The sequence below is a fragment of the Ascidia mentula genome, chromosome 6 (genome assembly GCF_947561715.1).
Source record: "Ascidia mentula chromosome 6, kaAscMent1.1, whole genome shotgun sequence".
NCBI lineage: Eukaryota > Metazoa > Chordata > Ascidiacea > Phlebobranchia > Ascidiidae > Ascidia > Ascidia mentula.
Window position 1 is genome coordinate 13,496,398 of NC_138571.1, and position 16,332 is coordinate 13,512,729.

Consider the following 16,332-nt stretch of genomic DNA (forward strand, 5'->3'; position numbering starts at 1 on the left):
AGAAGGCTGTTGCGCGATCAAGCACTTCTTCGGCAGCCACAGACTCCCGCCCTCTACAAACACTCACAAGCTGTATGAATCATTTACTTGTCAATAAATGCAGAATGCTCAAAAAGGGTTAGGTAATGTACCTTACTGGACTGTGCGATGTGCAAAATAAAGTGCATTAACGCATCAGCATCTATCCTTAATTCAAAATAATTTTCAATCTTGGCGCCAAACTCACGATAGGATATTCCTTCACACTTTCAGGTTATGTTTGTTCTTAGTTTCGAACAAACTAGCTCGTCCCACATAGTCCAGTTGTGGCTTGTGTTGTGGTGTATACTTATTTCTGTTACCCGTATTATGTATTATAACGTATCACTCATCTGCTCAATCAACTTTACTTTACCATATTTACTTTTTGGCATTCAAGTCGGATGAAATGAGCGCAGAAGTTGCACTACGGTTCCGTGGTCAGGTCCTTGACGACCATACCCGGTTCAAGTGGAGTATCGCTGCCTAGTTACACGTTATTTGCTTTAAGGCAGGAGCTCATTAACTTGATGGTCTGCAATGCCGACTGCAAATTGTGGGTCAACTGCTGTCTGGTACTTGCTCTCCGGCGTTTGTTTCGATGATAATATTACTTAATTCTAAATTAATTGTGACAAAAAAATGTTCTTTGTTTTATAAAAAAGTAAGAGTTTTGTACAGCGTTGCCAGTTGGGCGCTTTTTACGCCCAATTGGGCGTGTTGTCTTGGGTGTTTGCGCTTTTTTGTTGCACCTTGCGCTTTGGGCGCATTTGTGCGTGTTTCGGAAATTGATAATTAGCTCGTTAGTTCTGTAACAAAACGATGTTTCACAGCCTTAATTCAAATACTACAAACTGACCACACATCGTAATGTGACGTCATAATCATATTGCAACGACGTCTGTGATCAAAATAATGTAGTATTACAGGTCTTGTGTCCTGCTCACGGTCTTAGTTTGCGGTTTAAGTGTACAACCATAAGCATAAAACGACCATTGGTGTACGTAACTTATATGTATAAACTTCATCAACATTGGGCGCATTTAAGCGTGTTGTTTTTGCAGAATTTGGCGCTTTGGGGCATATTAAAAGAAAAAACTTGACGCTTCTGGAAAAAAAATCTGGCAACACTGTGGTTTTGTGAGACGCCTGCACAAAAGTCATGGTGAGGTCGAGGATGTATAACACATGCTGTACTTTTTTTGTTTTATACACGCCAAATCCTTGTTGCCAAATGGTCTAGAAACCTCTTGTAATTTACGCAATTTGCACAGATTTTGCTCTCTCGAAACGTAAATTAAACCATTTGAGACGTTAAGCGAGTTTTTGATGTTGTTCTAATCAAGTCGATTTTTTCAAGGCCTTTAGTTTACTTTTGCATTCTCGTTACCCGTAGAGAATCACTAAAATCTTGCGCAAATGTTTGTGCAGGAATGCCAGAAGTACACGGTGAATTGTTTGATAGATTTTTGGGGTCAAAAGTTAACCAGCAGATACACCATGAGTTAACATAGTTGCATTGATTTATGTTACAGTTAATGTTCGGAGATTTTCGTTAAACCCAATCTCCGTCAACAACTTTCACCTTCCAACAGCCAGCGTCATCTCAAATACATTCAACGGATAAACACTTTGAACGTGCCACGACATGCCCAAACACATCACGTGACACTATCCACCACTCGCAATTCATCTCGAGCTTTCATGTCCAATAAGGTCAAAGTGTTGGCGGCAAGCGCCCGCGTTTGTTCGTCTTCGTCACCGCTGATGACGTCACAAAGCCATTCCCTGCCTTCGAGAGCAGCCCCGGCTAAGCGCTCAGTCAAGCGTGGCGCGCTCGCAGTCACCATAGAAATGCAATAGACGCATGCGCGCCTGACGAAGGGTTCTGTATGACGTCGCAGTGACGTCACAAATTCAAGAAGCGCTGCACTCATAGGTTCTGCCATCTGTGCATAAGTGTAGAGTCAGCTAGACATTGTTACAGTTTCAAGCAGTTGGTACTAGCAAGCAAGCAGCACTGAAAAGCAAATATGCAATTTCCAGTGTTAGTAGGTTTGTTGGTTAGTCTTCTGTTATTTCAGTCGATTGTGTAAATATGCTGTTCATATGTAATGTTTTAAATGAGGGGGTGAACGGGCTATATGTGCATATCAATATTTACCTCAGTAACATCTACGTGCACAGACGTTACGTAATCGCTTAAAATTATTCACATTCAATATAAAATAAACAAGGTTTAACTTTCGAATCTTACCATCGTGCCCGCGCAAGAATACAAAACCACACCCAATGTGTACAGAAGTCTGCCAAGTACGACGGTATCGGATCCCAGAAGGTCAAGGGTGCGGACGCGCTTGTCATAACCGGCCATGAGAGGATAGAAAAATGCCCCTGCAACCGGTTGAAACCGGTTTGGTTCGGCTTCCGGGGGCGGTTTTCGTGCCTAGACATAGGTAACCATTTGGTTTTAGCCAATAAAAGATTCCAATTTGGTGTGGAGTAGTCTTTTCAGACAATACTTTTGAAAACTACATCAACAAGAACGGTAACTCTAGTTTTGATTTTTTTTCACCTTTCCGAATCTTCGCGTCTTCGCTTCAATTCTCTCCGCAACCACCTGTTGCCATGGCAACTCGCTCTTGGAGTCATTTCCCGGTTTCGCGGGACGCGCCCCAGGTTCGGGCAACTCCACAATACGCTTAGAAGCATCCTGACAACAAGACGCGGCGCGTTTAATTTTAGTTGATGGTTAGAACACGATTCGAATGTATTTTATTGCTCAAGCGTTTCCCAAACAGGGGTCAAGCAACGAATTTTCTGGGCCGCCAAGAGTGCTCCAATGTCACACTATTTGTGTATATCACAAACTACGCCTACAGACACTATAGACCCGTTAAGTTTTTCAATACATTTTTTAAAAATGCAGTTAAGTGAATATAAAAGAATCATTCATTTTAATATGTTAAAAGTGTCAAACGCGAAAGGTTGCGGAACATTAATTTAATGAATGGTATGGGAGCTCAAATCAAGCCAAATAGACATTTCATTAGTTTATAAATTTTAAAAAATATGCGCAGTAATGTTTTATGCAATGGCATGATTGGCAGGATCGTCCCACAACGCGGGTCCTTACTTTTAAAAACGACAAATTTAGTTAAAAAAAAAAAAAAACGCTTGCCTTCTGCTCCAGGTCTTGTCGTTTGTTCTGGAGAGCCGAGAGACGACCAGCTGCCATTACTATCACGTCCAGAATATCTACACGCTGCTGCAATCCATAATGTTCGCTGTAGAATTCCCCTGTCAAGTATGCTGCGACCTGAGCACGTGTTTTCTGTGTTACGCCTCACAGCAGACATGGACAAATGTATTACATTGGGCTTGGCACCCATATAAGCATGTACAATATTGGTATACATAGTAATCAGCGCTTACTGGCACCTATTAGAGAAATAGAAAAGGCGAGTTTTAAAGAGGAATTGAATGTTAAAGGACATTACTTTATTCATCACAGCGTATACTTGGAGTAAACAAAACAGTGCAGAGATTAATACTTTACCGGTTCAGGGTTTAAAGCTGCGAGTGACGCAAGCGCGTTTCTTCTTATGATTGGAAACTCGTCCAACGCATAATTGTTCTGCAGGTTTAACAACACCTTGCACAGCTCTGCTGCCACCTAGAGTACAAATGGAATTTGGCAAACACCGGCGTTGGGAGTGGTTGCGTACAAGCAATAACTTCACAGCAAAAAAGTGTTTGTATGTAGAAATGTGTATGGAAACTGCCTGTCGAAAAGAGAAATGAAGAAAAATACCTCTTTAGTTGCCACAACATCAATTTCAATGAGAGGAATTAGGGATACAAGATATATCTCCATTTTTTCTCTACTGTCGTTGTTAATCAATCCATCCATGCAGTCGCGTATATACATTGGTTTAGCGATCTACACAAATTCTTATGTCAGTTTTTACCTATCTGGGTTGTTATTTCTACAGATATTTTCTCATTAAGTTCCGCATAAAATTATTTTTAAGGGATTTTTTTTGTATGGTTGTGTAATACAATTTTAGATTTAACAAAGGAATAATTTTTTTTCTTCTATATTCACACCTTTGAAAATGATGTTTCACTGGGCATTGGGTAAGCTTCCAAATCATCATCGCTATCGGTTACAGTCTCTTCATTGTCACGGTCCTGCTCATCATTGCCATCTAGTGAGTCATCAATTTTTAGGTTTTGAATTGCCGCCATTTCCACAAATGCTGATTTTGGGGCCATGAACACAGTTTTTGTGTCATTGGTTGAACTTGCTGCATGTTCTGACTTTACTTTTCTGTAATACAAATTTTTTTCTGTAAGTCCTTGCATTGGTGATTCTTACAAATATGCATAAAAAATTATTTTTAGATCTTAAAATCCCTTACTACAACCGTTACAGTTACAGTGGTACCAATAGAACAAACAAAACACATAGCAGGGCAAGGAGCTTGCACCTTGATATAAACAATTTGGTCCTTATATTTAATTTTTTTAGGCAAATTTCTACTGACTGGTAAATTTCAAGTTGTTCTTTGAAAAATGTTTCTGGTTTTTCATCAACACGATCAAGCAATGTCAGCAAATGTTTCGTCTCTTGATTTTTGGGATAGTCAAACTTAAGCCTGCAGTGATGGAAAAAAAAACTTATTTTCACCAAGGTCATGTCTTATGGCACAGATTCTTGGTAAAGCTAATAAGAATGTTCAGTTATTTCATGACTGTTGATTCTGATACATGCACATACAATTGTGGATATATCTCTTAACGTGTAAATTGTACATATTATCCTTTTCTATGAAAAGTGTTTCAAAACAAATTACATAAACTGACCTTGCATCGTCTTTCACTGGCAAATGAAGAGCTTCAGTAACTTTTTCACCCACCAACATCCCAAGAGTGCGGATCTGGGCATCTGGAGATTCCAGATGATTTTCCATTCCTTTCATCAGCACTTGGAGAAGCGCTAAAATCGCCACGAACAATCGGGCATTGATTTACAATAAGTACAACTAAAAATGCTAATAATACAAAACAATAGCCAATGTAATCAACACTAACCATCCCTCTGTTGGCCCTCCACAGCTCGTAAATATCGAACACACACCAGAATAGCAGCACTGACATGTTTGTGTTGAGCATACGGTGTTTGTTTGATGGCAGTTTTGCTTTTCCATACTTCTAGTAACTTTAGCAATGTCTTGTAACAACAATTTACATACATGACCTCAGATGAATACAATGTTTACAAAAAAAGGATAATGAGTTTCTGTTTAAGACAGCTTGCATGCACTGGTCACATATTCAGTTTTTAATTCTTCATTAGGAAAACTAACAGACAATCTTTAAAACAAAATCGGAATTTAATTAGAAGTTATTCCAAAATTAAACTGGACACTAATTTATGACAGTATGATAAAACTAATTTTAATACAATGCTTAACTTACCTCATTGAGAATTGCACTTGAATCGTCACAAGAATGCAGATAAGAAAATATGTTTTCCACAATGTCAAAAGATTTAAAATGTTTCACCAACAGAAGTTTATGCTGAATGGTGAACTTTGCTTTGGAATTTGTTGAAACCAATTCTCCCAGCAAAAGGTGGATACAATGACTGCAAAAGGGGGCATCACAGACAAAATTCAACACAAATCAGAGAAGGTAAAAAATGAGTACTACAAAACAAACCCATGGCTTCAAAAAGTAACAAACTACAAACAACATAATGGTGTCACTTAAAATATTGTTCAATGTATTACAAAAAAATGCTTAAATATATAATATAAATGCATCTAATACTTACACAGGAACAGTTTGAAAGAGAAAACATAACACAGTTTCCATACATCGATCCGGAACGTTCGAAAATGTTTTGTGCAAAATTCTTCCCCACACAAAGTTGTCTTTTGAAAAGTAGATCATGGCTGGCAGTAAGCCTTTAAACAAACTATCTAAAAACATAAACAAAACTGTTTTAAGGGTTATCAATTCCAATGCATATGTAAGCAAATAAGCCATAGAGAACAGTGAGCTGTAGACAGTGCACTGTTTTGACCCATAAGATCTCATGGCTGTGGCTCTGGTCACGCTTGTTAACTAGTTAGGCACAGATTTTTGTTGTATATGCCAGGAAAAGTAGCATGTCTTGAAAGACGAAATGCTCACCAAACGCGAAACTAAATTTAAAAATTATAATTGACAATGAGCTATTACTGTTTAACATTATGCATAATTCATACACATACCTGCCTTTCCCACAAGGCAAAAGTGGCCAATACATTTTGATAAAAACATGGTGTCAACATTTTTGCCTGCTGAAACTTCTGATACAAGCACTTCGATACAGGAGACAATATCAAGGCCAAGAAGTTCAAAAAACTTTTCATGGTGAAAAATATTTCCCCTGCAAAACAGCACAGAAATTTGCAGAGCATTTTATTAACATTTTAAAATTTTTTTTGCTTATTCGCACAATGTTTTATTCATAGTTTTATTATCTCCACTTTGGGACAAACAAAAGCACCCAAAGTCACTAAAAACTGAAAAAGGGCTCTAACAATCAAAACATAGTTACATCAAGACTTTTACAAAATAATATTTTTATTTGTATAAGAGTAAAAATGTATTAATCTATATCTTTCACACCTCGTTTGATTCTGAAGTTTGTTAGCAAAATGGTTTGGCAACGAAGATATGACAGAAGAAAGTTTAGGCCATGTCAACTTGGCCTGTGGTTCCAAAGATTCTTGCACAACAAGTTGATGAAATAGTTTTTGTTGAAACACTTTTGACATAACTGAGTGCAGAAATTCCACTTTTCTTTGTACCCTGCATTGGATTTTTTTAATCTACATACATGGCAGACAACAAATACAAAAACATCTTGAAAAAGTGAACTACATGTGTATTTTTTGGACTTTTCAGTACATATTATATAGGTATATATTATATAACAAACTTTCCAACAAACAAATTAAAACAAAAACAATGTTTTAAATAAAATTAGTTGTAAGTGTAAATGCAACAACACTATTACCTATTGAAGATGGTTACACCTCCCAATAATGAAAATTATGTTTGATTCAGGACAGAAATGGCTTTTGTTGGCACAATGGAATGCGATATGTTATAACAAACATATTTATATTGTACCTCAATTCAACAAGTAACGATGAAAACGACAGCACAAATACATCCGGGTCTAGGTGATTACATGCTTCTACCATCAGTGATGTGGAGTATGAACTGGCAAGCCACTGATCTGATGCATTCAAAATAATCTGCAGTAAAAGCTGAGCAACCTCATTTTGTTTATCCCTGCAGTGATGTTGTGCCTGTAAAATCATAAAAATCAGTTATATTAGTGCAATGCATATGAACCTAGTATGTACAGTTTTCAAACAACATCCCAAAAAATAAACCTTATTTGTTTTGAACATAATCAAATCCAGCAAAAACCAATAATACTAAAAAATCTACAATGCCTAATTCCTAAATACCTTGGCAACAGAAATTAGACAATCGCGCACATCTTCGTCGCCATATTTTTTCTCGATCAAAATCTGAAGGCATTCTTTTGGACCAGGATGGGACATATTACAACCTATAAAATGTCAAGCCTTCACAATTGCAACACGTGCAATAGATTGCAATGTTTTGACATGACGTCACAATTCACGGTTTGCTGATTTTTTGTCACGTGAGCGCAATCGACTCAAGCCAAATAAAAACTTATTTAACAAGAAGTTTTGGTTTAAAAATTAGTGAAAAGTATACATCAATAAAGAATCTACAAAAAATAGGGTTAATAAAATATTGAAACTAGCACGCAACCTCAAAATAAATACAATTGAATGTTATTTAATTTAATAATTACTAAATATTATTTTGCAAAAGCGAAGTAAAAATTTAATTGCAATTTAAGTGATTTATTTGAGCCATTCGGGTAAAAACACACTGAAAAAAAATTGCCGTCCAGTTTGAACGCAGGGGCTTGGAGTTGGACTGCAATTCCTCCTTTGACGGAATCAGCTGATGGAATTAGAGTTATGAATGGATATGGTCGGACTGCGCAGTATCGATGTTACAATCTTTGAGTTTGTACCTGGTCACCGCATTTGAACATGTAGTTTTCGTTTTTATTGTACGTAGCCAGAAAGAAATATGCAGGTGCAAGGTATGCGAAATGAAGAAGGCAAAGTCACTGAAATGACGAAAAAGCATTGAAGCGATTGGTTTTATTATCCATGTCTTATTTAGGTCATGTATGATGTTTGCTGAGTTTTTGTGTGTCAGTTTAATTGTTATTCAAACCAAAACATAATGTAACTTACTGTATTGCTTTTTAGGTTAAAAAAATTATAAGCTGTCAGTTTACTCATAAATATATTGCAATTCTGCTTTAACAATGTACAAGCCCCGACTTTGCAACATTAAGCAAGGGCCTAATGGCTATGGCTTTCACTTGCATGGAGAGAAAGGAAAGATGGGTCAAAAAATTCGCAAAGTAGAAGATGACAGTCCTGCCCAACATGCCAACCTTAAAGAAGGTGACAAGATTATTGAAGTAAATGGAAAAAATGTGGAAAATGAAAGCCATCAACAGGTTAACGATTTTTTTCAAGCTATTTGTTGCCTTGTAAATTAATTAAGAGCGATAGTTTGCTACTCAACAATTGTGCAGATGGTAATTTTTTCTATTTTAACACTACTAATATCAACTATTTTTTGTTAGTAACTAGAAGTTGTGGCTTTACCATGCTTGCACGGGTTTCAAAACTTTACTAAATTATTTCAGGTTGTTGCACGCATAAAAGAAAAAAGTGGCGAGACAAATCTTCTTGTTGTCGACAAAGAGACAGAACAATATTTTCAAGATAAAAACATTCCCATCACGGCGGAGTTGCTTGACAATGGCGTCACACCAGATCAACCTCCAACTGATTCAAAATCTGAAAATAAAGACGAAGTTAGTTATTCTTTATGTGCAAAAAAAAACATAATAATATTGGCAAGGTGAGACCTCACAGGTTGAAACATTGCGTGTACACACCCTGTCTGCAGCTTGCCAATATTAGTTATTCTTAGTTTGCAAGTTTTAATACAAGTTTGGTTTGTAAATTTTACACAATAAATGTCCACTGGGTTATTAGTTTAGTTAAAAGTTCTCAAACAGGGCATCGTAATGCACTGGTGCTTCATTTTGATACTATTGAGGTATGGCAAGCTTACTGCCTTAGAAGCTCCACGAATTTTATTTTCACATGTCAGGTTATCATTTCATAAATTCGTCTCGAGTAATGTCATTGAATGCGTCAAGATAAAATACTCATAAAAAATAAAAATTTAAGTTCATCACTGCTTTATGGACTGTGGAAACCACTGATCCAAATGATTCAGTAATATTTTTATCTCCAATGAAAAAAAATCTTGTTGTCATTTAGTTGAGGCCACGGCTCTGCAAGCTTACGCGGAGTGAGGGAGGGTACGGATTTAATCTTCACAGTGAAAAAGGAAAAGTAGGAAGATTTATTCGATCGATTGACGATGGCGGTGCTGCTGCTGTGGCAGGCTTGAAACCTGGAGACAGAATTATTGAGGTGAGCATTTGGTCTAAATCCGACGTTAAACCTTGTGAGTCTTTCAGCATGTAAAATTGTTAATGACGGTAAATCGTATCTTTGTATAGATTAAACAAGACTATCAAGAAATAATTGTGTACGATATATCTCCTGTCATAGAATTTGGCCAATTACCCGTAAACATACAAATGCCAAGATACGTTTTGTAATTAAATATTTATGAGTATTTTTTTTGCTCAGGCTGTTGATAGCAAGGCCATCCAAACATATTTCTTGGTCCATCAGTTTTTTGCCATTGTGCTATAAATTTCTAATGGTTTTTGGTAAAACATTGCCACTGGCTGTGGTTGAACAAATGACTTTTTTAGTCTGTTAAACACTTATCTTGGGCATGACCTGGCTGTGTGACTGTGTCGAAGAAGATTAATCATTAAACGTACCACAGACTGCCATACCTTTGCTGTTTGGATAATTGGTGTGCCCTGCAAAGCAGGAATGTGTGCTGTTGAATTCCCAGTAACTGGGAGGATCAATTCAAAGTAGTGCCAGTGTTTACACAAAAGATATAGCTTAGGGAGTGGCCTTTTTGACAATATTATTTTATGTCAGGGACCTTTGTACAATCATAACTTTGTCCAACCCCAACCGGTCCCCACTTTTTTGTTCGTACTTTTATTTATATTCTTTTCTCCTGAAGTCATTTCTTAATAAATGTGATGATGTTTTCAAAAGCTATAACTCCATTTATCCTATTTATTTCCGTTGGGCAAGTGCCTGTATGTAATATCACACAATAATTTGAAAACAAACTGAAATCCTGGATTGAATTGTGGATTACAACTAAGCACCTTAGTGATGCTGTACCAGCATTACTCAAGCTTTTTGTGGTAATGCACATTGTAATTACGTTTACTTTGGAACTGGTCGTTAGGTAGCACTTGCTTACTATAACGTGATGGCTTTTATCATTAAGGCAAATTTAATATCAAAGTAATACTTAATAATATGGTTCATCATTGGTGATTGTGAATATAATTGTACACACGGCAAAGATCATTAGTAATAGTACATATATAAAGAACATGCAGAACAGATCTAATGTTGACTAACAATCCAATTATTATCAAAGATGTGTGAATAAACATTCCTTTTCCTTCACTGTGCATGTGAGATGTGTTAAATGTTGCAAAGCTTTGTAATATCGAACATATGTTAACTTGTAATGCAATAGTGGATTATTTCCTGGATGTGCTTTTTCAGTGTGGGTGAAAACCATTATGACAAACAACACCAACGCAGTTAACTATAAACATGTTTAACTAAGATTTCCTTTTGCAGATTAATGGCAAAAACGTGGAGAATGATAAACACAGTGATGTGGTGTTGGCCATTAAAGATTCCGGGGACTCGGTCGAAATTCTCGTTGTCGATGACAAAGCTGACCAATTCTTCAAATCATGTAATGTAACACCAACTACAGAACATGTTTCTGGCAGTTTACCAACCCATACCCCTGCAGGTAATGTGTGTGGCCACCACTGGTATTTGTTGTGAACGATTGCAGATTATTGTAATGTCCGAATTAGAAAAATTAGCGGCGCTAAAATTCGTTCTTTAATTTCACTAACAGGCTGTTTTATTTCCTACGACTGTATTGAATCAATGACATTAAAATGTTTTGCCGCTGGTCATAGAATTAAGCTGAAGTGGTTGAATTTCTTAATGAACAGGGGTTTCATTTGGTGCTATATTATGCTTCAATAACAGATAATTTTTTTTTAGCTTCAAACCCAGTCTCTGCCAGCAATGGACAGTCGAAAGTTACATCGTCATCTTCTAACGGAGCTGTGACTCAGGATATACTCACAATGGATATTAATATGTTGAAAGAGCGGGCGAGGGGAAGTAAAAAAAAGGCACCGACCAGCAACTGGAACAATCGTCAGGCCATGTTTAACAACTTGTAAACATACCAGGGGATTAAAACTATGTGAATTAGGCCAAGCTTTGCTAATTTAATGCCCAAATCTGCATTGAGGGTACCTGGTAAAAACTGCTTGTAGAAATTAACTGCTAATACTGGGATGTTAGTCATCCCATTTGTTGTTGAGCTAAATGATATGACATCATCTCATCCAGTCATTATGTTAGGTATTCAATTTTGTATTTTATTTTGACCTACATGCTTTGTAAATACTCTGTAACGGCAAATTTGTATTAATTATGTTCATGCCCCTTCACTTTTAAAGGTATTAGTCTTCACAATTTTAGAGGAAGTCTATTTTTTTTAATTCTTCATCGAGCACTCATTGTGTAACTGTTTCTCATTGTGACGTGGTTGGAAAGTGGAAAACTTCAGGTAGCTTATTTCATATACATACCCACAGTTTCTTTCAATCCAGGTTGTACCATGCAAATAGCAATGATGCTTAACTTTTCATATTGAATGATGGATGAATATGTAACCGCCCCTTTCAATTCCAAAGCAGATGTTGAACACTATCTCACAAACCAAATAATTTTAAACCATTGATTCCAAAACCCAATTAGAATTGTGGTATGGATGGGTAAAAAAACTAGGAGCTGCTGCCCATCCATGCTTTGAAAGCACCTGTTTTAACAAACAAAAATACTGTGCATCCTACAAAGAATACTTCAAAATAATTTTTAAGCACATAGTGTTACGAATTTCATACTGTGTAATTATACATCTTCAAGTGTAACCAATTATTGTTCACCCCCATTGTCACCCTATTTCTTCATATTGCGTCATTTTGTTATTATACTGTTCATGTAAATATCAAATGCTGTACACTAGTCCCTAGTTACAGAACAAAAGGCTGCCTTTATTTATCAATTAAAAATTGACTGTAAAATTGGTCAAGGCAGAAATGTCTGTATTATGCTTTTTGGAATTGATTGTGTTGTTGCCCAAATACGGTGTATTGTGTAAATTAGTGTTCCTACTTGCTACATGTGTTTTGTCACAGTGTTGAAAGAGCAAAAACCTTTACCAACCTTACGCCCAGGGGTTAACAATACTTGTGGGTTTGTAAATACAGGGAGCTTAAAAGGTATTTAGAGGCATGGTTTGTGTCGCTTTTTTAATTTTTTCAAGGCATTTCAACATATTGGGATAAAGGATTGGTACGAAAATTCATTTTATTGTTTAACACCAATTTCATCAAATACTTCATCATAAATTCGTTCACCATTTTGCTTTTCACTATTTTTGATGTTGAAAATATTTGCGAAGTCTCGTGTGGGAAGTGTTTCTCTGGTGCTGCGTTACAATTAGTGTTGTTATCTACGTACTAACGGTGGCAGCCTATTCGGTCAAACCTTGTATAAATAGTGTTCAAAACTCCATGTAGTAAGTGTAGAATACATTCCTCATTTTATTGTGACGTCACATAAGATTAACGTTTGTTCGTCTCCGCCGATCAAATCTGTACATCAATAAACAATTGACCATCTGCGTTCTTCTCCGCGTTGGCGGGGAATCTTTTGTGTTGGGATCGACTAATTTGCTGGTTGTATGGACAGGGTTCCAATGTTGTTGTTTTGTGGTCGGGGAACACAGTATGTAGGATTCACGTTCCCGACCTTTTCGCAATAACAACGTTTGTGGTAAATTTTTGGTTGAATTATCTTCAAAAACAATTGTATTGATCGTATACCCGCTTTAAGCAACAAAACCCTGCTGTTTTGCAACCGCAGCAAGCAACCTAGGTCAAGTTAATGAAGCGTACGCGAGCAACGCACTTGAAATTTGGTTGCACGGTGACTAGCGTTTCTGAGCAACTTGTCTGGGAGTTGTTTCGGGTGCAACGAGCGCAGTCCCCCAATAAGGCACAAAAATCGATGACCACTCGCCTGCAAAGATTTTATGGCCGACTGGTCAAAGGGTGGTTACGTCACGGCCTGTTTGCTTAATGGTATTAACATTTTTTCAGGGGCTCATCGCATTCATAACCGGTCCTTCGTCGTTATTTGCTCGTTAGAATATGGAATGCGACCGCTCTGTTAGGCAATAAATTACATGTAAACAATGGTGGTCATACGAGAAAATTGACTCACACTCTTCAAAGCGATGAGTGTCGTTGACCCACTTACAAAGCTCCGACAAGTGTCCTGTTTTGGTCGCTGTCGGCTCCATTAATTAATTAAAGCAAGAAACACCGCCTTTTTCGCCCGAGTACACACGAACAAAAGTTATGGAATTGCAGTAATCGTGTTGCATAAATCGACGCGGACCTTTCGTGATCTGCAAAACCTTGTCGGGGGTTGGCGGCAACTTCTCAACACGTGTTCTAGGATATTGATTAATCACGAATTTCGAAAAAATTTGCTATGGAAACGTGCTTTATTACATCCTTGTTGTGTGGCGAGCAAAAACGCAATATGACGTAACACCCTGGACTCCTGGCAAATCTTGTGTTGCAGGGTCCGAGCGACTGTTTACATCAGGACAAAAAAGGTTAAATCCACTATTTCAAGGGAGAGGCGAAATTTTAATACATTTTTGTACAGACAAAAATTTTGATACATATTTGGTGACAAATATCGGCAATTTTTTATGTTCTACTGAAAGAGGAACTAGTAAAAGAAATGGCAGTGCATAGAAAAGCATCTATGGTGAAACACTGTATTAGCTACAAAAGCAGAACGAAATATTTACAATTGAAGCACCATTGGGCACACAAGCTGACAACAGGTTTAAAATGTAAAATAATAGTTTTTTATTTCTTGGATTTTGCAGTAGAAGCAGGGCAGATGTTCTTGTTTAAACACTCTTGACACTTTGGCGAAACCGGAAGACAAATTTGTTGGCCGAATCCAACTAGTAACCAGTTTACTTCTTTCCAATTTTCCCTACAAACAAAATAACGTTTCATGGTTAGCTTCATGCTATAAAGTACATGATAAAGTATGCATTCCATTTACCACATACAAAAAAAAAACAGAAGAGTTATGTCTTATAACATGCAAAACAATATCACACATAGATTAGGTAACAACATGTCCAAAATATTCTAAATTTCCAGAAAGAAACCTTCGGCAAATATTAATTTCAGCTTCCTTAATGCTACAACATATATTTCTGTAACATAATGTTATAGGTTGGTAATTATTAAACAGATTACCATGGCAACCATTCCTCCAGCTCCTTGCGAGTTTGTTCAGGCTCTTTTGTTTTCTTCTTCACCCAACCAAGTCTGTTAGAAATTCGGTGGACATGAACATCAACCCCTATCATTAGATCAAACATTAATTATTATCAAATTATTCCATACAAAAAGATAATTGTTACTCTGGTCAACACCCCCACACATGTATAACCACAAACCTGCTAAAAATATATTATTTTGCTATGTTTTCATGCAATCTATGTTGTAGTATGTTCTACTGTCCTATATCAGAGCAGTATCACATAAGTGTCAATAACAACACATCATATAGACTTACCAATTCCAACCACTTTGTCCCAAGCACATGTCATGGTAAGATAGGCCATTTTTGGTCCCACTCCAGGCAACTTTACAAGTGTATCTACTGTAGGAGGAATGTCTCCATCATATTCTTCTTTAAGGATCTTTGCCGTCTTTTTAATGTATTCCACCTTCCTCTAGACAATTGTAAAAATAGGTTAAGATTTACCAATGCTATAATTTTCAACCTAAGCATTAAAATACTGTTGTGAAAGTATATATAACTGTCTATGCAACCAATGGTAACCTTCCTGTTCAATGTATTAAGTTTTTACCTTCCAAAAGCCAACAGGGTATATCAGCTCCCCAAGATTTTTTTCTGATATTTCCATGATTTTATCTACAGTCAAACCATGATATAGGAGTTTATCCATTGCTGCATGGGTCACATGATCTTTGGTCTGACTTGATAACATCAAGGAGGTCAGAATGTGATAACGTTTTTCCTACAAAATGGATTTTTTAAGGTTTAGTTGCACCTTGTCATTGCTAGGTAAATATTTAAGTTTAACATTTTGGTGTTTGCAAATATCTAATTCCATAAACATGTGTTTATCCTTGCATCAACAGCTCAAATAGTGCCCCATACAAAAGATAAAATGGTTTCTAAACAAATTTAAAAGGTAGCACACTGGACAGTCTTACTAGTCAGCAAAATGCAACTAAATCATTTAAATTCAAGATAAGAAAGTAACCGTTTCTGTGTAGCCATCACTTGTACACCTCTCACATCCCATTGTATCAACTGGGGCATCCTTCTTTTCCCTCATTGCGCGAATATTTTCCAACTGTTCTTGCCATTTGCTTGGTTCCCATTTTATCTTTTTCATTGCAACGCCATTGGGCTCCTTTTTAACGTTCGTGTTCGTCTTGTTGTCCTTAGACTTGGAGGAACTTCGTTTCACTTTCACATTCGGCTTTTTTATAGGACTTGCTATCGCTTTAGTTTCTAATCCTCTAGCTGATCGTGTGGTCGGGCCGAAGTACTTGCTCTTTGTAATTTGGGACATTGCTGTAAATTGCAGAAATATTTTCATAACAAACTGCAACTTTCCCGCATTGCTGGGGAAGTTTTTGCACGCATGAATGAACACGCGACCATAAACATCGCAAAAAGTTTTTTACGTTAAAATATAATGTACGGTGCTATAATATAAAATCTAGTCCTTGATTTTTTATTTTTTTCATTTGGCCCAAAAAGG

General features: G+C 36.9%; 3 protein-coding genes across 5 annotated transcripts; 1 reads left to right on the forward strand and 2 right to left on the reverse strand.

Annotated features, from left to right (window-relative positions):
- Positions 1 to 1,444: 1,444 nt before the first annotated feature.
- On the reverse strand, positions 1,445 to 7,698 carry LOC145905968 (telomere length regulation protein TEL2 homolog). 3 transcript variants are annotated; one of them, XM_082993309.1, is made up of 16 exons: positions 7,557 to 7,698; positions 7,210 to 7,391; positions 6,703 to 6,885; positions 6,303 to 6,460; positions 5,861 to 6,008; positions 5,503 to 5,671; positions 5,116 to 5,254; positions 4,888 to 5,020; positions 4,569 to 4,679; positions 4,129 to 4,351; positions 3,833 to 3,961; positions 3,578 to 3,694; positions 3,200 to 3,337; positions 2,594 to 2,731; positions 2,276 to 2,464; positions 1,445 to 1,967 (listed from the first exon to the last, which is right to left on the reverse strand). In XM_082993309.1, exons 1-16 carry the CDS (start codon positions 7,650 to 7,652, stop codon positions 1,680 to 1,682), a joined length of 2,541 nt encoding a protein of 846 aa, XP_082849435.1. In that variant the 5' UTR covers positions 7,653 to 7,698; the 3' UTR covers positions 1,445 to 1,679. The 3 variants fall into 3 exon arrangements, with proteins under 3 accessions (XP_082849435.1, XP_082849436.1, XP_082849437.1); XM_082993310.1 differs by having other exon boundaries at positions 2,594 to 2,719; positions 3,194 to 3,337; XM_082993311.1 differs by having other exon boundaries at positions 1,908 to 2,038.
- Positions 7,699 to 8,409: 711 nt separating this feature from the next.
- Positions 8,410 to 13,114, forward strand: LOC145905899 (Na(+)/H(+) exchange regulatory cofactor NHE-RF1-like). The gene is made up of 5 exons (XM_082993220.1): positions 8,410 to 8,662; positions 8,855 to 9,025; positions 9,501 to 9,656; positions 10,977 to 11,157; positions 11,421 to 13,114. Exons 1-5 carry the CDS (start codon positions 8,465 to 8,467, stop codon positions 11,603 to 11,605), a joined length of 891 nt encoding a protein of 296 aa, XP_082849346.1. The 5' UTR covers positions 8,410 to 8,464; the 3' UTR covers positions 11,606 to 13,114.
- An 883-nt stretch (positions 13,115 to 13,997) lies between these two features.
- Positions 13,998 to 16,189, reverse strand: LOC145906037 (endonuclease III-like protein 1). The gene is made up of 5 exons (XM_082993415.1): positions 15,826 to 16,189; positions 15,406 to 15,576; positions 15,108 to 15,267; positions 14,786 to 14,891; positions 13,998 to 14,513 (listed from the first exon to the last, which is right to left on the reverse strand). The coding sequence occupies exons 1-5, from the start codon at positions 16,165 to 16,167 to the stop codon at positions 14,381 to 14,383; spliced, it is 912 nt and encodes a 303-aa protein (XP_082849541.1). The 5' UTR covers positions 16,168 to 16,189; the 3' UTR covers positions 13,998 to 14,380.
- Between the last annotated feature and the right edge of the window lie 143 nt (positions 16,190 to 16,332).

Bases quoted from the DNA above. Each gene is read 5' to 3' on its own strand.
- LOC145905968 (XM_082993309.1), bottom strand. From the start codon at position 7,652: ATGTCCCATCCTGGTCCAAAAGAATGCCTTCAGATTTTGATCGAGAAA. The intron at 6,009-6,302 runs GTATGTGTATGA...TTATGTTTTTAG, and splicing joins TTGCCTTGTGGGAAAGGCAG to ATAGTTTGTTTAAAGGCTTA. The intron at 2,465-2,593 runs GTGAAAAAAAAT...ACCTATGTCTAG, and splicing joins AGACGCGAAGATTCGGAAAG to GCACGAAAACCGCCCCCGGA.
- LOC145905899 (XM_082993220.1), top strand. From the start codon at position 8,465: ATGTACAAGCCCCGACTTTGCAACATTAAGCAAGGGCCTAATGGCTAT. The intron at 8,663-8,854 runs GTTAACGATTTT...AAATTATTTCAG, and splicing joins AAAATGAAAGCCATCAACAG to GTTGTTGCACGCATAAAAGA. The intron at 11,158-11,420 runs GTAATGTGTGTG...ATTTTTTTTTAG, and splicing joins ACCAACCCATACCCCTGCAG to CTTCAAACCCAGTCTCTGCC.
- LOC145906037 (XM_082993415.1), bottom strand. From the start codon at position 16,167: ATGAAAATATTTCTGCAATTTACAGCAATGTCCCAAATTACAAAGAGC. The intron at 15,577-15,825 runs GTTACTTTCTTA...TCCATTTTGTAG, and splicing joins GTGATGGCTACACAGAAACG to GAAAAACGTTATCACATTCT. The intron at 14,514-14,785 runs GTAATCTGTTTA...TTTTGTTTGTAG, and splicing joins CTGGAGGAATGGTTGCCATG to GGAAAATTGGAAAGAAGTAA.